Source organism: Alligator sinensis, unplaced genomic scaffold, assembly GCF_000455745.1.
Source record: "Alligator sinensis unplaced genomic scaffold, ASM45574v1 scaffold280_1, whole genome shotgun sequence".
NCBI lineage: Eukaryota > Metazoa > Chordata > Crocodylia > Alligatoridae > Alligator > Alligator sinensis.
This window is the reverse complement of record NW_005841835.1, coordinates 1,318,715-1,341,061: the sequence shown is the minus strand read 5'-3', so window position 1 is coordinate 1,341,061 and position 22,347 is coordinate 1,318,715. Positions and strand designations below refer to the sequence as shown.

The 22,347-nt window shown below is 52.4% G+C and overlaps 2 protein-coding genes across 2 annotated transcripts in view; both read right to left on the bottom strand.

Moving 5' to 3' along the window:
* Window positions 1-669: 669 nt before the first annotated feature.
* On the bottom strand, window positions 670-16,733 carry RPS6KL1 (ribosomal protein S6 kinase like 1). The gene is made up of 10 exons (XM_025200865.1): window positions 15,184-16,733; window positions 12,607-12,731; window positions 10,293-10,385; window positions 9,318-9,365; window positions 8,297-8,429; window positions 5,724-6,713; window positions 4,913-5,002; window positions 4,654-4,736; window positions 3,242-3,337; window positions 670-3,089 (listed from the first exon to the last, which is right to left on the bottom strand). Exons 1-10 carry the CDS (start codon window positions 15,449-15,451, stop codon window positions 2,979-2,981), a joined length of 2,037 nt encoding a protein of 678 aa, XP_025056650.1. The 5' UTR covers window positions 15,452-16,733; the 3' UTR covers window positions 670-2,978.
* A 1,006-nt stretch (window positions 16,734-17,739) lies between these two features.
* PGF (placental growth factor) overlaps window positions 17,740-22,347 on the bottom strand; it is a 6,227-nt gene continuing 1,619 nt past the window's right edge. The window contains exons 3-6 of the mRNA XM_014518881.2: window positions 21,510-21,586; window positions 20,492-20,521; window positions 20,342-20,404; window positions 17,740-18,715 (exon numbers count right to left, since the gene is read on the bottom strand). Coding sequence (XP_014374367.1) covers window positions 18,694-18,715; window positions 20,342-20,404; window positions 20,492-20,521; window positions 21,510-21,586 — 192 coding nt within the window. The 3' untranslated portion in view covers window positions 17,740-18,693. The remainder of the gene's footprint in view (window positions 18,716-20,341; window positions 20,405-20,491; window positions 20,522-21,509; window positions 21,587-22,347) is intronic.

Below are 22,347 nucleotides of genomic sequence, written 5' to 3'. Positions count from 1 at the left end.
CCTGCCTATGCAGGGGGTCAGACTCGATGATCTCAAGCAAATCCCGGGACGTCTCAAGCAAATCCCGGGACGTCTCTCAAGCAAATCCCGGGACGTCATTCTCCCCCTGTACTCGGCCTTAGTGAGGCCGCAGCTGGAGTACTGTGTCCAGTTTTGGGCTCCACAATTCAAAAAGGATGTGGAGAAGCTTGAGAGAGTCCAGAGAAGAGCCACGTGCATGATCAGAGGTCAGGGAAGCAGACCCTACGATGACAGGCTGAGAGCCCTGGGGCTCTTTCGCCTGAAAAAGCGTAGGCTCAGGGGTGATCTGATGGCCACCTACAAGTTTATCAGGGGTGACCACCAGCATCTGGGGGAACGTTTGTTCACCAGAGCGCCCCAAGGGATGACGAGGTCAAATGGTCACAAACTACTTCAAGATCGTTTCAGGCTGGACATAAGGAAGAACTTCTTTACTGTCCGAGCCCCCAAGGTCTGGAACAGCCTGCCACCGGAGGTGGTTCAAGCGCCTTCATTGAACACCTTCAAGATGAAACTGGATGCTTATCTTGCTGGGATCCTATGACCCCAGCTGACTTCCTGCCCTTTGGGCGGGGGGCTGGACTCGATGATCTTCCGAGGTCCCTTCCAGCCCTGATGTCTATGAAATCTATGAAACTAGGGCTCCTGGCTAGTACAAAAAAATGTATGAAAGGTAGGAGACAATGGCACCTGCTCCATTGTCCAGCCCAAGCCTCTGCTCTCAGCCAGTACTAGCTGCCATTTACCACAGCAGCACCTGTTGCTATCCCTCACTCCCATCTGTAGGCTGCTAGGAACAACTAATGGTAGTGAAGACCCCCCTGTCCCTGGGCCTGTGACCCCCAGCAGGGGTTCAACCCTCTCCAAATGCCACACAGGCTCTTGGACAGTGCAGAACAAATACATCTACCAAGGGGGCATATGGTAACTTGCTGCCCAGGCTCAGGCCCTCCTGTTCCTCTCCCTTTATTCTAGGCTACCTCCACTCAGCACAAACTATGGAGAAAGCTGCAGAGCACGACTGAGCTACTGGAAGCAGGGGAACAGCCCCTGCCACTCCACTCCCTGTCAGCTCCCTCCTGCACTGAATTTACTTATGCAGTGGTTAAAAGCCCTCCACAGTGCCAGCCAACTTTTCAAAAATTAAGCAGCAGCTGAGGCCCTGTCCAGGCCCAAACTATTCCCCCCCACCCCCACAATGAAGCACCCATCAACCTCTTCCTGCCTGTAGCCTCTAGGACAGAGCTTTCCAAACTGTGCGCCGCGACACATTAGTGTGTCGGCGGCAGTGTGTAGGTGTGTCGCACGAAATGCAGAAAATTTTGCGGAAGGGCACCGCGGAGCTCCCTTACTCGCGTCTGCTTCCCTTGGCCCCTCCCCCGGAACTGAATTACTGTGTCGCAAAATGATGCATGTCTAAAAAGTGTGTCACCAACATGAAAAGTTTGGAAAGCTCTGCTCTAGGACCAGTAGGAAGGAAGGGCAGGACCCCCAAAGGGGAGCACAGGTGTCAAGTGTAAGAGAAGCTTGCTGCTTGGGAGGGATAAAACCATGGATCTGGTGCCAAGGCTGCAAGCAGCAGGGTTGAGCTGAGTAGGGAGTCTGGGACAAAAGGTAGGGCCTCCAGCGAGGGAAGTAGCGATTTTTTTTTTTACAGAGGGAATGTGCTCCAGAGCTGCAGCCAGTGTCCTACAGAGCCTGAATTAGAAGCAGGCACCAGAGGCAGGCAACAGCCAGGGGCAGCATTAGGAAAGTCCCAGGCACCGAGCATTAAGCAAACTCTATTACAATTTCCAATCCCAGTCTTTGATGAGGGGAGCCCCCCTTGTGACCTATGAGAGAAAGGGCCAAGCCTGAGACTTTCCACCTGTGAAATGAACCCTGGTCCTGCTGGCCCTTAGCTTCTCAAGGATGTGTGTGACTCAGGACCAGATCTTCAGTTCCAGGATCCTGTCCTGGGCTGGGACTCTGAGCTAGGTGTCATGTCTTTCCCCCCGCAGTAAATCAGACTCACAAGCCTGTGTGAACAAAGGCAAGTTTATTGAGGTTAGACAGCCACAGAGAGGCACTCAAAAGCAGGAGTGTCTTCCTGTGCCTGCAGAGAGCCATGGCAGGCGATACAAATGCACATGCAGCCAGCGAAATGCACAACATGGGACCCCAGGCCCCATCTAGCAGCGGCCACTGGAAATGCAACAGGAAAGCCACAAGGGGCAATGCAAGGCAGCAGCAAAGAGGAAGTGGGGACAAGTGGGGCACTGGGATGCTGTGGACCCACCAGGAGGAGGGCAGGCAGAGGCAGGAGCAGATGGGGCAGTGGAGAACTAGATACTGGCAGGGGCTGCCCCATAGGACAAAGCTGGGCTCCCTGGATGAACTGGAGAGTCTCATTGGTAAACTGGCTCCCCACAAATAGCAGTGGACAGGTGGAGGGAGGGACCTGCCCACTACCCAGGGGGCAGGAGGCTCTGAGGTCCCAGGTTTATTGACTTCAGTGCCAGTACTCCTTCCCAGAGGCAGAAGTACCAAGCTGTGCCCTGGGCAGTGGCACCTCCAGTGGCTGGTCTGCAGTAGTGGCAGCTGCCTTATTGTGCCTCCTCTAAGTGGGTGCTTGGGACTGGTGCCTGGTCATCCACTCCTGGTTACATTACTGCCCCATTCTCTCCATAACAGACATGGGCATGGGATACAGGACCATCCTCAGGCCCCAGCCCAGCTCAGGCACCAGACCAGAAGATACTACTGAAACACAGAGGGAAGCTGGCAGAGGAGAATAATCAAGTCTGCAAAACCAGACTCAGTGCAGACTCTCCTCCACAGGAACAGCCCCAGGAGCAGGGGACCTCCCCTAGGCACTGCCTGGGATCACAAGTCCCATGGACCAGAGGTCCTAGTGCCACCCTGTGTTCCAAGTCTGTGGTGACATCCTCAGTGTACCGCTTCATGGGTGATGACAACTAGCCTACCAGTGTGCTCCACTGGATAGAGCTGAAAAAGGGGTGGGACTTGAGCTTGGCAACACCACCTCCTCCAGAGCCCAGCCGCCGCTTGGGGTCAAACTGCAGCAGCTGGAAAGGAGAGGGACAGTGTGTTAGGAGCAGGCATAGGCTGAGGTGCAGAAGCCCGGCCTTGGGCCAGTACCCCCTGCACCCAGGCACCTTGCACCCAGGATGGGAGTTGCTGCCCCTTGTCTCCCCCTCAGCTGGTTGGGCATCCTCACCTCGGTGAGCAGTGATGCAGCAGGCAGGCTGAGCCCCTCGGGCAGGTGCAGCTGGGTGTGAGGATGAATCCCTGACAGGTGGCACTGGGACAGTGGCTGTGGGATGCAGATGGAGCCAGTAAGAGTCCTGAGCAAGCAGGTGGTGGGTGCTGTGCCTCACCTGCCACTGCTCCTATCCCCACTGCAGTGACCTGGCAGCCTCCTGACCCTACAGCCACTCCCCTTCAGTGGGTAACATCCAGGCCCTCAGCCAGCCCCTCCTGAGGTTCAGGGAGGAGTGACATACTTAAGACACACAGTCCAGTCCATATCCTGGGGCTCCCTGGCTGAGCTGAGTCGTCATTTTGATAGACTAGCTCCCCATAGCAGCAGGCAGGTGGGAGGAGATCCTGGGTAGGCAGGAGGCCATGAGGTTCCAGGTTTACCACCCTCAGCACCAAAGCCTCTTCCCAGAGGCACTAGAAGAGGGGGAGCAATGGGACACCCACTTGGAGTGCTCTGTGGGGAGCAGAGTACCAAAACTAGGACTATCTCCCTCACGATCTACAGACCCTCAAGACTTTTGCACCAAAAGAAATCTCATGAGGTTCAATAAGGACAAGTGCAGTCCTATGCACCAATACAGGCTGGGGACTGACTGGCTAACAGCAGCTCTGCACGAAAGGACTTGGGGGTTACAGTGAACAAAAAGCTGAATATGAGGCAACACTGTGCCTTGGTTGTGAAGAAGGCTAACAGCATATTGGACTGCATTAGTAGGAGTGTTGCCAACAAGTCAGGGGAGGTGATTCTTCCCCTCTATTTGACACTGCTGAAGCCACATCTGGAGTACTGTGTTCAGTTTTGAGCCCCCCCACTACAGAAAGGGTGCAAACAAATTGGAGACAATCCAGTGGAAGGCAAAAAAAAATGGGTAGGGAGCTGGGGCACACAACTTATAAGGAGAGACTGAGGGAACTGGGCTTATTTAGTCTGGAAAAGAGAAGACTGAGGGGGGATTTAATAGCAGCCTTCAACTACCTGAAGTGGGGTGCCAAAGAAGATGGAGCCAGACTGTTCCCAATGGTGACAGATGACAGAACGAGGGGCAATGGGCTCAAGTTGCAGCAAGAGAAGTTTAGGTTAGATACTAGGAAAAACTCTCACAAGGAGGGTAGTAAAGCACTGGAACAGGTTATCCAGAGAGGTTGCAGACTCTCCATCCGCGGAGGTTTTTAAGACCCAGCTACACAAAGCCTTGGCTGGGATGATCTAGTTAGGGATGGTCCTGCTTTGAGCAGGGGGTTGAACTAGACAACCTCCTGAAGTCCCTTCCAACCCAAACTTCCTATGATTCTATGACTTCACTACCCTTCCTTACCCTTACCCCTGCCCCTGCCCCTGCCCCAGGACTGGGACGTGAAACCACTCACCATTCCAGTCAGCAGCTCATATAGCAGTGACCCAAAGCTCCACCAGTCGCAGGCCTCAGTCAGCTCAGAAATCCCACCCACTTCTGCAGAGAGTCAAAAGGCACGAAGGATGAAAGGAGAGAGAGAGTGACGCACATCCAAATCCCATGGGGGCTGTCTGCTGCCACCCTTGGGAAAGATCCTGGTGGGAATCTCCTGGTGATTCTTTCCCACAGGGCCTGATGGAGGGGAAGGAGCAGGCAGTGGATGGGTGCCTTACCTGGGGCACTATACAGTTCTTCCAGGGCCTGGCTGCAGCACTGCGGCTCCACCTCCGTCCATTGCCCAAAGAAAGTGAGACAGATGTGACCTGTGAATCAGCACCAGTGTTGGGCAAGGCCAGCAACTGCAGCAGGAACCATAGGCCCTCACCCCTCCCTCCTGGACCCTGTCCCTATGAATGGGAGGGGAACAGCTGGACACCAGCACCCCTGCCCTGCCCCCATGGCATGCAAGGCAGTTGTGCTCCAAGCCACAACAGTGCAATGGAGAGCAGCCAGGTCCCTCAGTGCAGACTTCTGGGAAAGGGGCAGTGGGTGTGACAGGCCTGCATCTGATGGAAGGGTGTTGTGGGAGGAGAGCCAAGCAACCATGGCACTGGCACAGCCCTGCTACTCTCCTGAGGAAAGCCAGGCCCAAGTGGCACCTGGAGAGCAATGAGCAGGTGGATAAATCAAGCAGGGGGGGTTGCTGCAGAGGGTTGAACTGCAGAATCCAGGCCTTCAGCTCTTGATCAACCCTGGGGACTGCTGGATTAACCAGGCCAGCTGATTTCATCCCCTCCCAGGGGGTCTCTTGAGGGATCTCCCAGATGAGCTATCGATGTTCTGTATGGCCAGTGTTGCTGTATAACCTTGTTCTGCCCCTGCTGTCCATATTTCTTAGAAGCTCCAAGGTCTAGAGCACAGAGGCAGGGCCTGAGCTGGAGGTGTCCAGATCCCACAGAGCAAAACACTGGGGAGAGAGACTGTGTGGGGGCTCAAGTTAGGTCCCCTTGCTGAGGGGCAAACCTCCCCTGCCAGTACACCTACCAGCAGCATCCAGCAGTAGGTTCCTAGGATTGAGGTCCCGGCAGAGTACACCCTGCTGGTGGAGTCCTTCCAGAGCCAGGAGCATTTCTGCTGCCCACAGCTGGACCTGCTCCTCATTCACGGCCCAGGCTCTTTGGCTATCCCCTTGGCAGGCCCAGCAGCCTGCAGGTCTCTGCTGTGCTGGTGCTAGCTTCTCCCTTTGTTGTCCTTTTCCATCTTGAACTCCTGAGATGCCCCCCACAGGCTCCTGCCACCCAGAGTCAGGCCTGTGGGGCTCACTGAAGCTGGGCCAGGTGGTTCCAGGCACCTGTTTCTGTCCAGGGGGAGCTCGTGGGGACCATGTGGGCTGAGCCTGGGGCCCATTAGACATTTGCTGATACAGAGGCTCTTTCTGCACCAGGCTGCCATTTCTCACAGCCTTCAGGTTTTGAGCAGGGATCTGGGGAAGCCTCCCACTAGCCAGCAGCTTTGGATCCTGCCAGGGAGCTTCTCTTTCCAGTGGGCTGCTCACACCCTCACTGCTGGTTAGCAAGTCATGTGGATGGGAGGCCAACTCCTGACTGTTCAAGGCACGGTGTCCTTTGGTCATCACCATGACAACAGGATTGGGGTCACTGTGCAGGGTGCATGATGCACTTAAATCCTTCCCTGCCATGACAACCCTGGGGCCACTGGCAGGTCCCATATGGAACATGTGGCGGGTCCCTGCTCTTGCGTCGGAGGGGTCAGGTGACTGTTCCTGGGCAGGAGCCTGGTCAGTGTTTTCCAGTGGGACCTGAGTCTCAGACTTCAGGAGGTCAGTGCCATTCCCAAGGCCAAGGTTAGAGCTTTGGCTGGACCCAGAGCCAGGCCCCCAAATGTTTCCTACCACCCCTTCTCCACTGTAGCTTCCCAGAGCTGAGCTGGGCTTTGGATGTGGGGGACCAGAGCCATAGGAGAGACTTCGCCGTAAATGAGACCGAGAGCGGAGATGGGACCATAGTGTCCCACCTGGAGAGTGAAAGGAAGGAAGTGTGAGAGGGAGCAAAGCAGAAATCCAGGTGCCCACTGCAGATACCTCCAATCCTGAGACTCCAGCCACTAGCTATCCTGCCTGGCCTCCAGCCTGCAGGGCTCAAAGTGTCAGCAGGCCTCAAATCTGAGCTGTTCATACTGAGCAGCTCAAATCCACCCAGAAGATGCCCTGACCTCACCATCCCAAAGTACTCCTCTCTACTCCTCCCTCTGGTCCCTAGGTAGCAGCATTCCTGTGTCTTTATCCGAGGTTCCAGTTCCATCCCTACTGCCTGGCTCCCTTCATCTCACCCAATCTGTCTCCATCCGCCAGCCCAACCCCATCTTCACCTCTCCTCAGTCCACACTCCTAGCATCCTCATTGCTCTCTGCCACAGGCGGCCTTCCCAGCCCTACAGAATGAAGGAGAGGCACTGTCCAAGACTGAAGACTGAAAAGGAGGGATGCTTGACTAAACTGGTCAACTATACTAGGGACTAGGCCAGGATGGTATCCAGCCAAGAGACTTCTGTCAGATCTTCTACCAAGAATGTGCAACCTCTTATTAAACCAGCAACTGTGCAGATTCAGTTCACTGGTGCTATAGAAACATGTGGGAGTAATTCAGATTATTCCTTCCAACATGTATCACAATGTGCTTGTCACCACTAAATTCCATCTGCCATTGTGTTGCCCATTCTCCCTGCTAGGTCCGCTGGGAGTGACCTTGTTCTTCTCCTGCACCCATTTACATAAAGTCTTGTTAGCTGTGAATGTTGCCACTTCACTGCTTGCCCCTTTTCCAGACCATCAGTAAATCCCTGGGTCCATTCAGCTGTACTGTACATTAGAGGGATCCTTTCACTTTATGTTTCCCAAAAACTGGGTGTTTTACTTTCTGTCACTCAGCCAGTCTCTGACAGAACTCTGCCCATCTTCCCATGATCTTTCTTAACAAACTGTTGTAAGACTCTGTCAAAACTTTTTTTTTTTTAAATCTGCATAACGTGCCTCACTTAGTTCTCTTTTCCTCATCATGATGTTGCTGATACATCCCAGGAATTCTGATAGATCTGAGGGACATAACTGTCCCCTACAGGCATCCTGCTAGTTTGTCCCCATCGTGTGTCCAGTCTCCCATGCCACAGTGGGACAACAGACACTAGAACATCAATGGTCTGCTCTATTCCAAACATTTCTGTGTTTCCATGAGCCCTTTGACCATTTCCACTCCCTCCCCTGGACTCCATGATCCCAACAACCCTGCTGCTACTACATATTGACCCATCCTCACACATGTTCCATGGACCTATCCCTATCCTATTTCCCCAGCCACATGGATCTCAGCAGCCCCTTTCTCAAGCTGCTGGTGATGCTCAGTGGTTCATGCTGTAGGTTCTCTGAGTCCTGTGGTCATCACCCTTGCAAAGGGAAAGCTATACTTTATAGTCACTGCAGAAAATAACCCCAGACAAACAGAGAAGCTTAGATTAGCTCAACAGAGGGGAGGTGGTTGGTGGATATAGGGTCAAGGACATGGGGGGATGGAGACAGTGCAGGACACTGGCTCTTGCACTCACCCTGCACATGCTCCAGGTAGAGGAAGATGGAATCCTCACTCATGTAGTAGCGCAGTAGTTTGACCATGAAAGGGACACCATGTGGAATGATTGTCTGCTGCTCGCGGGTCTCCACGTGGGACTTGGGGAGGCTCTGGAGGAGAACACAGAACTGGGAATTTTACAGCTCAGAAATATCACTGCCTCCCTGGAGACTGGCTCCTCGCCAAGGCAGGAGACCAGATTGGAGAGACTGATCCCTCCCATTCTGACAAATGCCCTGTTTCTGCCTCATGGACTGATGACCACCATCATACAGAATGGAGCTCTCCATCTGCTGAGCTTCATAGTCCTCCATCCAATACCCAGGATACCCCTTCCTATCCATGCCTGGGTTACCACAAAGCTCTGACAACACACATTATTCTTGGTCTGTAACCCCCATCGCTATTCCAGTACCGGCCCCTGCCAAACTTCTGCCCATCTACCTCAAGCTGATTCTGAAATCTTTCTGCTACTCTAGTCCTCTCCACCTTCTCTGCTCTGGCTGATACCTCTCACTTTTCCCCTGCTTCTATTCTATACCCCACTCTTACTACAGTCCTGGGCTCTTAATGGGCAGTTGCTGACAATCATTCCCAACTGTCCTGTTTAAATGCCCTGGGCTCATGGCATTTGTAATCCATTCCGTGTTTCAATCCAAATCCACATAACCCCTGCCCCCTCAGCTCCAAATTGAGTTCCATGACAAGGATAGTTTTAAGAAAGAGGATGAATTCCCCTCTCACTGCAGGAGATGATGTGGGAGTGGAGGACGGGCTGGGGGGGGGGGGGGGGGGGGGGGGGGGTCATGCTGGAGCATGGGAGAGACTTCAGAGAAAGTTCATTGGTCATGTTTATATAATTCATTTCTGATGAAAAGCCCCAAACAAAGTACTGAAAAGCATTTCCCATGAATCCTTCAGGTCAGGCTTATCCTGGATTATCCCCTACCAGAGGATTTCCCTAAAGGCAGGGAGAGGGATGAGCAGGAAACACCCACCTTAAGTATAAAAGTTCCACCAGTGGCTGGATCCTGAACTAGCTGCACCTGCAAGCAATTCAAGACAATACAGATCAGACCTCTGTCACCCACACCCAAACAGCTCAGACAGACATTTAAAGAGTCATTTGAGTCTCGAAGTTGTCTCTTTTTGCACCAGTTTGGTGTTCTTCCAGCCCCTGTACTTATACTGCTGACCAGTGGTTTCAGATACAGCATCATGAACCAGAGATTACAAAGTGAATCCCACAGCATGTTCCACTTATCAATCATTATTGACATTCCTCATTCTGGACTCCCTTGCACTCTCCATCCGAGGTCTGGGCCTTGGGAGGCTGAGAGGAATGTCCTCACCCTACTGCAGTAGGATGAAGAGCAGGCAGAAAGGAGCAAAACCCATCACCCCAAATTCTAGCACTCAGGGTGGGAAGAGGATGACTTGCTGAGGGTGCAAGGAACTAATTAGCTCCATCTTCCCAAGAGAGGGACTTCTACTGCCATCTCTGGTAGCTAACAGGTATCACCCAGGTGCCCTGGCTTCAGTTGATGGAAGTGAATTGCCAGGTTGGAATTAGGGAAACCAACTGCCTGGTTTGTAAATATCTTAGGTCTCCTAACAACCACAAGTCACTGAGACACCAGCATGACCTTTCAGCTAACAGCCAGAGCTCCTAGCAACACAGCCTCTGTCACGTCTGCACTAGGGCTCAGCACTAGCCCAAAGGAGAGCATGCACTCAGCCAAATCATCACTGTTATTGTGCAGAGCACACTGCCCTCCAGTACTACTCAGGGACACCCCCCCTCTCACAGAGTCACCCCCATCTTAGCACTAGGGTTTCTATGATGGGAGGACTGTGGGCAAATTGCACCAACCCAACTTGGTAGGCACAATGTGAGACGCTTGTAGTCTCCAATGGTCCTGGCTGCCAGGACCTGTGGGGACCTGCTGATCCTGGCTCAGGCACTTCATTACCTTTTCAATCACTCCCAGAACCTTACAGCGCCTCAGGTTCTCCACTGGTGAGCTGAGTGTCCTGATTGGCCGAAAGCGAAGGCTGCTGTAACCCTGAGAGCCAATAAGAAAGATGAATGAAGAACTGGGAGATGTTTTCGGAGATCAAAAACCCTGAGGAACAAGAATCCCACATCCCAGGAGAAGTAAAGGCAACCCGTTATGCACACACAAAATAGCAGGTTGGGGTAAGATGGTACCTCACATCCCCATCTACCCAGCTCTTCCTTTCTCTCTCTCCTGCCCCAGCCTAAGCTATCAGACTGTCCTACCCAAAATCCTGCCAAGCTCTCCTTCCCCACTTCCCCCACAGTCTTCTGCTTTCCCTGGTCTCTGTACTTTAGTTTGCACAGAACTTCCCACTCTTCCTGTTCTATGCACTCTAGTTTGCTTTATCCCAGGGGTCAGCTACATATGGCCCAGAGGAAGGATATGGCCCATGGAGTCATTGGATTCAGCCTATGAACTGAGCAGGGTGGAGAGGGAGCTTTGCCTGTGTTGCACCACACCAGTGCAGCCAGGCAGGGTAGGCTGCAGGTGGGCAGCAGGGCACTTTGCACACACGCATGGCCAGGCAGCAGAGAGGCTTTGCCCACACCATGGCCAGGCAGCTGACAGAAGCAGCAGTGGCAGCAGCAGGCTAGGTCAGAAGCACTGACCCACCTGGGGTCTGAGCTAGGCTGGTATGGCCTGCAGCTCCAAAACTCTTGCCAACTGCTGTTCTACCCCATACACTCCCCACATCCTCCTCACACTGCCCTGTCCCAGTCCCTTTGCTCTTCACATCCCCCTGACCTTTCTTCTCCTCTCATCCCCACGATCCTACAGCCCTGTAGTTTCATTTCCTGCTTGTACACATTTCCCAGTTGACTCTGCCTTTCATCTGGTTCACAAAAAGAGATGGGGATCACTGTTTTAGCTTAGTGAAGCTTAGCTTCAATTCCTTTGGGAACAATGAAGAATACAGCCTGTACTTACTAGGGCCAGCCATCTTAAGTAAGGGCACCCTGTGGCTTCAGTCATATTGAGAACCACAGGAAACTGCAGCCATTTTCAGTCATGACAAAAAATCAAGATAAAATCCAGGTTTAAACTAAAGCACCTAAAATGAAGAGTGCCTTGCTAATGACACAGTCAGTCTCAACCAGTTCAGATCCTCACCTCTGGAGCTGGATGAGATCAAATCTATTTCAGCCACCATCTCTCTCTCTCTCTCTCCGAGATGCCAACAATATTCTGAGCTGGCACTGGATTCAGGCTTAGTTTGGGCTTGTTCATAGTTTCATAGTTGGTAGGGTCGGAAGGGACCTGAGGAGATCATCTAGTCCGACCCCCCTGCCATGGCAGGAAAGAGTACCGGGGTCAAACAACCCCGGCCAGATGTTCGTCCAGCCTCCTTTGAAAGACCCCCAGGGTAGGAGCCAGCACCACTTCTTTTGGAAGTTGGTTCCAGGTCCTAGCCGCCCTGACAGTGAAATAGCGCTTCCTGATGTCTAGCCTTGTCCAACAGAAGCCTTTGGTTCCAGGCTGAGTGGAGAACCTGCAGGGCTCTGGGAACTCAATACAGAGGTTTCATGGGCAATCTCCTTGGAGAACCTTGTCCTGAGTCAGCTGTGCTGCTAAACTTCTCCCCCGCTTTCCTGGCTAGCAACATAATAATGATCTTTTCTGTCTAGCTTCATGCCTGACAGAGGCACAGCCCAGACCTCCATTCACACAGCTGTCATCCCATGGATGGAGATGCTGCACCCGAGATACTGCAATGGTAGGGCAGTTTAGACAAGACCTTTTACTTAACTCAACTGCAGCTATTCCTTGAGTTTACTGCTGCAGGCTGCAGGAGTGAGGAGGAACAGCCACTCCTTTGGAGCGCTCCAGAAATGGCTATCCCAGGAAGCAGTCGTTTAAGGTGCTGAGAAAGCGTTTCACTAAACCTCGTCCCAATGCAGTACCCAAGGTGGCCCACATCTGATGTTTGCTTAGGTTGACTAGTCTCTGATCCCCCCACCAGCAGGCCTTGTATATCTTCCCTGATCAGAAAGGCAGTGATAACATCCTACAGGTGTCTGTATTCTCAGGACTTGAAATCTATCTGCTGCATTTTCTGTCCCATCCCCAGCCTGCCTGCCTCACACTCATCCCAGTCAACCTTGCTTATAGAGTTGCTCTCGAGGATTGACAGCACCGCGTATGCTGTATGTGTTGCACCCTGAAGATCCAGCCAAGGCATGTGGTGAGCCCTTGGGAAGCCATTTCTCAGGCCCCAGCTCCTCACCGTGGCATTGGGGCTCCCATTCCCCAGGGTTCGTTGGAGGTGGCAGTTGAAAATCTCCTCAGCACGTTTGAGGTACTGTGTGATCTTTCTCTTCACAGCCTCACGACGCTCCTTGTTGGGGTCAACTGTGCAAAAGGGTGGGCCACATGTTAGTCACAGTGCCAGCCTCCCACTGCACCCTACCCCCAGCACTTCTCAGCAGTATGGGAACATAGAACTGGAAGGGGCCTCCTCGACCATCAAATTCCTTCCATGTGTAGTCAGTTGTTAACCAAAAGTGTCCTCAAAATCCCCATGGCAAACCCTCACCCACAACTGCAAGCAACAGTAGCTGGAATGCCAAGAACACCCTTGGACATACCCTTGGGGAAAGCAGGAGAAATGTCCTGCTGCTCCAGCCACAGGAAAGTAGCTGGTTAATATATGCTCAGAAGATCCTAGGAAAGGGACTATGCCCCACACTACAGAGGAAGGCAAAAACCCTCACAGTCCATGTACTCTGGCCCCAAATTTGGCAACCAATATAGATTCATAGAGTCAGAAGGGACCCCAGTGGGCCATCTAGTCCGACCCCCTGCTCCTGGCATGCAAGAAAAGAGTCACCAACCCTGGGGTCATGTGATCCCAGCCAGGTGCCTGTCCAGTCTCCTCTTGAAGACCCCCAAGGATGGGGTGAGCACCCTTGGGAGCCCATTCCAGATTCTGGCAACCCTGACCATGAAGAGCTTTCTCCTAATGTCCAACCTAAACCTTCTCTCTAGTAACTTATGGCCATTGTTCCTTGCCGTTCCAGGGAGTGCCCTGGTGAACAGATCGCCTACTTGTTGCTCTCCCCTTATGAATTTGTATGCTGCCACAAGGTCCTCTCTCAGCCTTCTCTTGGAGAGGCTGAAGAGGTTAAGGACCCTTGACTTGTTCTCATAGGGCCTTCCGTGCAGGCCTCTAATCAGGCAAGTGGCCCTTCTTTGGACCCTCTCCAGGTTGTCCGCATCCCGCTTGAACTGCAGTGTCCAGAACTGGACTCAGTACTCCAGCTGTGGTCTGACCAGTGCTGCATAGAGGTGGAGGATCACTTCCCTGGACCTGTTTGTGAAGCACCTACTGATGTACGACAAGGTGTGATTGGCTCTGTCAACTGCTTCATCACATTGGTGACTCATGTTCATCCTGGAGTCAACAGTGACTCCAAGATCTTTTTCTGCCTCAGTGAAGCTGAGAAGGTCGCCCCCCAGCCTGTAGGTATGATGGTAGTTCTTCTTCCCTAGATGCAGCACCTTGCATTTATCCTTATTGAATTGCATCCTGTTACTCTCTGCCCACTTCCCCAGCCTGTCTAGGTCAGCTTGGATCTGGTTCCTCCTCTCCAGGGTGTTAGCTGCGCCCCATAATTTTGTGTCGTCTGCGAATTTGGACAGGGTGCTTCCCACCCCTTCATCCAGATCACTAATGAAGATGTTGAACAGCACTGGCCCCAGAACTGAGCCCTGAGGGACTCCACTGCCCACAGGTTGACACCGACCCATCCACTACTACCCTCTGAGCACAACCCTTGAGCCAATTTGCTACCCATTCTACCGTATAATCATCCAAGGCAAATCCCCACAGCTTATTTACAAGGATGGTATGGGATACTTTGTCAAAAGCCTTCTTGAAGTCCAGATAGATAACATCCACCTCGACTCCTGCATCTAAACAATTGGTGGCCTTGTCATAAAAGGAAACTAGGTTAGTCAGGCAGGACCTGCCTGCTAAAAACCCATGCTGGTTACCCCTCCACATCACATTAGCCAGTGGGCTCCCACAGATGTGCTCCTTGATAATTTTTTCTAGGATTTTCCCTGGGATAGAGGTAAGAATGACTGGTCTATGGTTCTATAGATATGATTCTGAGCAGAAAAGTTAGACTCTTTAGCCAGGAACCTCTGGGTTTTCTAAGCACCAGCTAGAACATTAGCATCTCCCAGTCAAATTTCCCTCCCACCCTCCAGGCTTAACTGTAGCCAGCATCTCAATGCCTCAGAGAAAGGATAAAGGAACGCCTGCAGGTTCCTGAGTATCCCCAAACATGATACTCCTCATAGCGTCCCACCCTCATGCCACATCCCAATGGCATGCCCCTCGCACTGTAGCCTGAACGGCCACTCCCTTAATACACCAACCACTCCCAAGGCTGCCCCCAAACACATCAGCCAATGGCTACTGCACTTCACTCCATCAGCCACTGCCCTCTTCCTCCCTCATCCCCTTGCCTGACAGAGAATCACTTCCCCATTCCCATCGACTGACCCACTCTGCTCCCTCCCGTGGAAACTGGTCTTGGTATCATTTCCACCACCCCCTAGTTGTGAACACAGCAACCATGTTAATAAAACTCTGCTGCATCGCTGCACCTTGCCCAGTGCTAAGATGTACCTCTGAGCCACCTACATAACCCTCAAATTCCCAGAGCAGCCCACATAGCCACTGTGCACCCCTGCCCCATGTTTAGAGTGCCCCTGCTCCTCCCATGCTACCAAGGCCATGTACACCGTGTTCCCTGCCTCCCACAGGCCCCCCCCCACCACAAGCCAGCCATACCCTGCACACCACTGAGCAGCACGTCCACACCATTCTTGTAGTGGTTGAAAGCCTCTTCGTAGTCCTCACTCACATCCCGCTCCAGGGCCAGGTGGATCTGCTTTGCTGCATCCACCAGGTAATCACGCTTCCCAGCTCCATGCCCATCAAGGCCTCCCGGAGAGGCTCGGCTTCGAAACTGTTCCAGGTAAACACGAGCCTGGGAGAATGCCCGAGAGCAGGGCTCTGAGTCCAGGCCCAAAGGGCGCTCACGGATGACTCTGCTCATGGCTTGACTACTCTCAAGCCATCCTTAGTAGCTCAGCTCCCACAGTCCTGCAACAGAAAGAAGAGAGACAAAGGAGAAGGAAAATCTGGCCCTGCAACCCTAGGCTGGGGAATGAGATGGTGCAAGGGCTGTGGCAGAGCTGGGGAGGACAGAAGGCGGGGGACTGAGGAGCAGGGAGGGGGCTGCAGATGAGGGTTTGGGCATAGATGCACCAGCCAAGATGAGTCAGGAGTAAAGCCCTCAGCTTTAACAGACCTGTAGAGGGGCCAGGACTGAAAAACTCATGCAGAGCTGTGGCTAAGGCCCCATGTTCTCCTGGAAGCAGAAGTGAAAATCTGCTCTGGCCTTTCATCACTGGCCATGCAACCACCAACCAAGCAGGAAGTGGAACAAGAGATGCAAACTGCAGGGCAGCACAAGAACTAACAGGCTGGGTTCTAGCTGCAGGGCCTCTGCACTCAGGCTCAGGGTCAACCATCTATCCAGCAGAGATGGAGTGAAGGATCGATGCAGAGCTCTGAGATCAGGGCACAAGGGGCTGTCACATGGATTCCATTGTGGCTGCAGGGGCTGAGATGCAGATCAATCCTGCAGACAACAGACACTCACTCCAGCTGCAGAGGTCATTCAGTAATAAGCGGCCTCCCCATTTCCCTTTGTCAGGAGCACTCGCAGGACTCCAGCATCATTCGCAGATACGCAGTGTTACAGCATGCAGGGCTTGATGCTGACTGGCTCTGCTGGACCCCAGCTGCTCTGAGCAAAGTGCTGCCAGAAGGGTGCTCATTCAGGTGGCACCATCTCCTGCCATGACAAAGGCGCTGCTAGAGAGATGCCAGCACCGAAATGGAAGAAGGGGCCCCACTACGTGGCAGCAAGCCCATCCCTGGCAGCACAAGGGGAAGGAGATGCGGAGGGAAGCCCCACTGCTTCAGGTGAATTGCCCTGGTATCTGATCTCAAGGGACCAGGAAAGGGGCTCTGCATCCTGTCATGGGCTGATGCAGCTGTGGGAGCAGCCAGGATGGGAAGAGATGGCCAGGAGCTGGCAAACCCCATGCCCCAGAAAGGACAGTACCTGTTAGAGTCATGAGCCTGGTCCCTGGAGGTGTAGGGACCACCTTGTCTCCATCACGCTGCTACCCACTTTCCTCCGCCAGCTCCCAGCCTCTCAGGTGCAAGCTGTAGAGTGGAACCCCACAGCTGCTCCGATTGGCTGCAGATGAGCTCATCACCCTGCCTTTAGAATAAAACACCAATCGACAGAGAGCTGGAACACTTGGCTGCATCTTAAAGGGGCAGAGCTCAGCAGGAGTCTGAGGGCTGGGTAGCCAGTGCCTCACAGAGAATCTTGAGACAAAGTAGATTTGCATGTATAGATTAAATGAGGGGTGGGTGTGTATACATGTATATATGTATGAGTCAGCAGGACCACTGCTGGGCTGCAAGGATCTGGAGTGAAGATGCCTGGGGAAAATACTGCCCCGGAAAGGAAAACAGAGGTCAGTTGGCACTGCAGGGACTGGATGGGGTGGGCATGGGGGTTCATGCAGCTGGGGACATGTTTACCAAGACATCAGGAAATGGGGATTGGCAGAGCAAGTGGGTCCAGTCATACAAGTAGGGGGATGAAACTGAGCTAGTCTAAGCCCCTGGCCTGTTGCCCAGCTGCCCTACTGTGACATGCATGATTTATCAAACAGATGAGGGCCCAAGCATTGGTGACCCCTGCCCCACAGGGCAGCACAGAAGCAATGATGGGCAGTTCAGCAGCAAGGGAGTCCTGGGAGATAAGGGAAAGGCAAACAGCCAGGTCAGGGGCAGGGGTGCACCTGAAGGCCCCCTGGGAGGGTACAAGGTAAGAAGCCAGACACTGGCAGGGAATGGACAAAACTGACAAATGTACTGAACCACTGGAGTAGCTGGAAATTAACCCCTGGGAAACCAGATGGACCTGAGAGACTTCTTTCCCATGTTTGGTGAGGAACCATGAGAGACCTGATAGCCCCGAGTGGTATAATCTGGTAGCCCAGAAATGTAACTGCACATGGTCCCTGCTTCCAGAGCATAAACAGAGGGCAGCCTCCCACCTCTTTCCTTAGCCCTTCTCTGGAAAAAGAAGAAAGAGGCCAGAGTACAGGCTGGATGGGAGCTTCTAGCTACTCCAGCCTTGTTGCCTATAGCACCTCCTACAGCCAAGGAGAAGAGGAAAAAGTAGTAGCAGGACAAGGTGAATAGTGCTTCTCAGAAGGCACAGGCCAGAACAGCCACTGGTAGGGAGGTAGGGGGGGAAAAAAAAAAAAGAGAGAGAGCGCGAGAGAGACGGTTGTTTGCACAGCTGGCTCCTGGAGTTTACAGCAGCTTTATTTCAGAGGGGCATAGGATTGGATGGTGCTGTGCTACAGCCAGGTGAGAGCCCTAGGGACTGTGCTGCATACAGGGTGCTGAGGTGGCCTGGGGCTCCCAAGCCTGTGCTTCCCTTCTCCCACCCCATGGGAGGTAGGATCCAGGCCAGCCCCCATCTTTGCTTACTGTTTTTTCTCCAGTGTTGCCTTTTTTCCACAGCAGTGTCAGGGGATGTTGCACTGGAGGCCTGAGCTAGGCTCATGTTTCTGCAACTGTGCAGTCCTATTCCCAGCTGGCAGCTCAGGGACAGGAGGCTCTGTGATGAAAGCACAGACACCTGCAGTTGACAGCAGTAGGGAATGGTCCCAATGCTGCAGCCCATGGAACAGGTACCTCCTCAAGCTCTGACCCAGACTTGGCACTGCAGAATCTAAGCTTCATTTACAGGCTCAGCTGAGCTCCATCCCTGTGCTCCCCTCCCTTCACCATGGAGGGGGCAAAAACTGTGCGCCTCAGCCCCACTGCTCCTTCACTGTGCTGTGATCCTGATTTTGGCTAGAACAAAAGTCCTTTAATCTGAGCTGTTAACAATACAGAGACTCTTGGGAGGGCCCTGCAGCTGGGCTGGTGAGTGGCTTCATCTTGTCTTCTTCACCTGGAGCTGTTTCCCTGCAGGTAGCCAAGCAAAAGTCTGGCTTGTCCTCGCCAGCAAGACTAGGCAGTGCCACTTCCTCATCATCACTCACTTGCAGCTTCCTGTCGGCTTGGAGGGTCACAGCTCCGAGGTTACCAGTGGGCCCACAAGGTTTAGTCAAGGATGCAGCTGGCACACAAAGGCCAGAGTGGGCTGGGTAATAAATACAGGCACTGTGGTGCTCCCCTCTCCTGCTGAGGTGGCTACCTGCGTGGAATAGTGCATCTGCAAGGAGAGAGCACAGACCAGGGTAAGTACAGCAGGTGTGGGGAGAATGAGTTTGAATAGCCACTGGGAGTAAGAACTCCCAGGCTCTACTGGTTTTGGGCTCTGCCCCAAATTCACTGGGTGGCCTCAGGCAAGGCCTTCAATCTCCCCACCTGTGGAACAGAGGTTGTGAGGCTGAGTTGTTTCCCCAGAGGTGGAAGTGAGTGCCAGGGGGGCAGAGGCAAGGACCAGAAGGGTTTATGTGAACAGCTGTAAAAGGTACTTTGAGAAGCTGGCAAAAGGACACAGGGTTACACCTGCCCCTGTGCACTGGGACACAGCAGCTTTGCTCTAGGTGCTAGCTTGTCAGTCCTTAGCCCATCTTGGGCAGCAGGCTACAGCCAAGATAGCCACCACTGGGAGAGGTGAGCAGAGGCCTGCATTCAGTAACATCCAAGGTAACAGGAGTCCAACTCAGCCTGCAATATCAGAATGTTTATAGCAGTCAGCAGAAGTTCTGGACAGAAAGACTGGACTAGTCCAAACAAGGAGGCAGATGGATGCCACCCAAGGACTAGGTTAAGGTTGTGACTGGCAAACAAAGAAAGAAATAAGAAAGTAAATTCAAGCCAGTCTCAGAAGCTACACTTGGTAAAGAACATGAGAAAGTGGTCTGTTCCCTCCAGAACTCCCCTTTTCTGAAGAATTGAAAGGGAAAGTTTTTGGGATAGCAAAAAAGAGGCAGACTGGTATCCTGGTTTCCCTGGGAAGGGCCAGTGGAGCAGTGCAGGAGCCAGAGATTCGGTCCTTCAGCAGTGAACCTCAGTTAGTGGGATGTCAGTGGAACACCCAACCACCACCACTAGATCACAGATCCCAGTACTGTAGAGTCTTATTTTGCTTGTTCTTTCCATCCCTCACTGCCCCCACCTCTGTCAGCTTATCCAGAAACCAACAGCACAGCATGGCAGTAGCACGGCAGAATAAGATGTCCCATGGAGATCTGCGTAGCCAGAGGCACAGTATGGGTGGCAGGGGGCGGGGCGAGGAGGAGGAAAGCCACCTGACCAGAGCAGCCAGGCAGCATCCCAGACTAAGAAGCATCTCCAGCAACTGTTGTCAAAAGCCACATGCCTGCTAGCTCAGAGCACAACTAACTAGGCACCTTTTATTCCAAGATCAAGCTGTGTTTTCCTCCACCTTTGCTGTCCTCCATTTGCTAGCCCTTTGTGCTCTCTGTTGTTCAAGAAGTAACCACTGTTTGTAGCAATCCACTCAAAATTCACCAGGACTATCCTTTGAGAGCTGCTTAATGCACTAAAAGACTGATTTCTTCTAAGAGGAATTTGGCTAAGCCTGGGGGTAGTTTGTTGTACACAGTACCTTGATTTTTGGAGTGCTCTGTATTTTGTTTGTTTCTCTCTGGTGTGCTCTAATAATCAGCACATAGCCAGACTCTGCCATGAATGCTCTGCAGTGGGACAAGGCAGACTCCACTCAAAACTGAGCCTTCATTGTTTACAGCTGTAGTGACAAGGTTAAGTTAATGCCTCCAACTTGTGACCTGGTTATTCCACAGGGATTAACCCAACATAACCAATGCCTCTGCCCCTGCCCCTTCCTCTGAAATTAATGCCCACTTACAGGTCACAGTCTTTAGATCTCTTCTTTTCTTGTCTTTTTTTGCCTCTGCCCTTGTGTCTCCTCCTGTAAAAAGAGAAGGGAAAAAAAGGGGCTGAATGGACAGGAGATGAGCCAGGGCCCAACTCCAGTATCCCTGCTGGCATCACTTACCTTCCTGACTTTAATGTGTCCCGTCGAGGCCTGGAGAAAAAAGGGAAGGGAGTAAGGTAAATCACACTCAGTACACAGCATTAACAGAGCTCCTGGCAACTAGGAAATCATAGTATTAGTGGGGGTGAGGCGAGGGAAGAAAAATCTGGAAGGGCCCTCACCTAGTCCAAGCCATGCTCAAGGCAGGATCAACCCTGACTAAACTATCCCAGTCCAGCATTTGTCTAACCTGCTCTTAAAGTGTCCAGGGATGGAGATTCCACAACGTCTCTAGATAATCTGTGCCAGTGCTTAAATCACCCCCATAGTTAGCAGTGGTGCTATGGAAATACCAGAACAGACAGAACACACAGCTTATCAAGACCGGCTTCCAGAACCCCCACCTCAGCAGTGAGAAAACATCCTTATGTCAACACCACTGATGGCTCATGAGGCAAAGTCACAACAGAAAAGCATTAAAAGCATTTTTAGCCTCTTTTCCAGCTGCTACCTGGATTTAAAAAAAAGACAAAAACACGGGAAGAGCCAGGAGCTGGTGACCAGTCCACTGCAGTGTCAGCAAACCAGACTGACTCTCACACCCAAGCAGATATGTCCAAAAAATTCATTAGTTCTGAGAACCCAAAGCGAGTTCCTTTGCATTTCCCCCTGCCCCCTCCCCCATCAAGGCACTGACTTCAACTTAAATCAACAGAGGGGCTGCAGGTGCTCAGCCTCTCTCAAACCACACTTAAGAGGTTCAGAATTGAGGCAACTAAAACAAATCATAGGCCCTTTTGGAAGCAGGGTTTTCACTCATTTTTCAGTGCTCATAGCTATTAGGCAAGCTGGAGAAGAATCACTCCGCCGCTAGTGCTCATGACAGCATGGCCATTAGGTGGTGCTACCGAGCCACTTGGAAAGGAGCCTCACAATGCAAGTAGGTCCTAGTGTTTCGCAGCAAGATGAACCTGCAGGGTCTCTTCAGCTACTGATGAAATAGCTGCACAGGAGAGGAACGAGCCTGGACAGTCCATACCTGCAAGCGCACTGCCGGTGCTCAATAAAGGACAGCTCCACATAGGGCACTTGCCCTTCCGGCTTCATCCTCAGGAGCTAAAAGGAGGAACCAAGTTACCATCTGATCTTGGTGGCAAAGCAGATTCATTCCCCACCCCCTTCCTCCACTCTGCCCCAGCTCTATAGCCCTGGCAGAGAATGATCTCCAACAGTGCAGTGGGAGGGGGCCAGATTGAGAGCAGCCTCCCACAGTCCTGGGAGAGGAGAAAAGATTTCACAGACCATTCATGTAGCCCAAGATCTCTCATCAGAAGAATGCAGGGGCCCTAAGGCCTGGAACTAGTAGATGCTATAAATCTCAACCTTTTCTGCCCCTGCCAGTCAACATCTCAGTGCCTATGGAGTCAAGAACCCAAGAGAACAGACTTGTCAGGAGCCCTGATAGTCAACAGCTCTAAAGACCAATAGGCAAGAGATCCAACAATATGATCCTCAGCGATGACAGCAGCAAACAGAATGAGAACACACCATCCACACACACATGGGATGGGAGCACCCTTCCCAGGGAAACCTTTGCTCCCTCTCACCAGGTGGTACCTCACACTACAGGGACACCCTCTCCCCTCACCACAGACACTGCATTAGCTCTGGCTGTACAAGCCAGGGGAAAAAGGTTATTTACATGCATGTATATATAGTGTGTACATGTATGTAAATAACTTTTTATATATATAGAAGTTGGTGGACATATATACACATATATGATGCCAGAGGCCCCCTTCCCCTTCCCGGGACCAAACACAGAAGCAGGTAGGGAAAAGCCCCTATGTCAGGCTGAGATGGAGTATCAGGAATGC

Bases quoted from the DNA above. Each gene is read 5' to 3' on its own strand.
- RPS6KL1 (XM_025200865.1), bottom strand. From the start codon at position 15,451: ATGAGCAGAGTCATCCGTGAGCGCCCTTTGGGCCTGGACTCAGAGCCC. The intron at 6,714-8,296 runs GTGAGTGCAAGA...TTCACTCTCCAG, and splicing joins CTACCTGGAGCATGTGCAGG to GTGGGACACTATGGTCCCAT. The intron at 4,737-4,912 runs GTAAGGCACCCA...GACTCTCTGCAG, and splicing joins AGAACTGTATAGTGCCCCAG to AAGTGGGTGGGATTTCTGAG.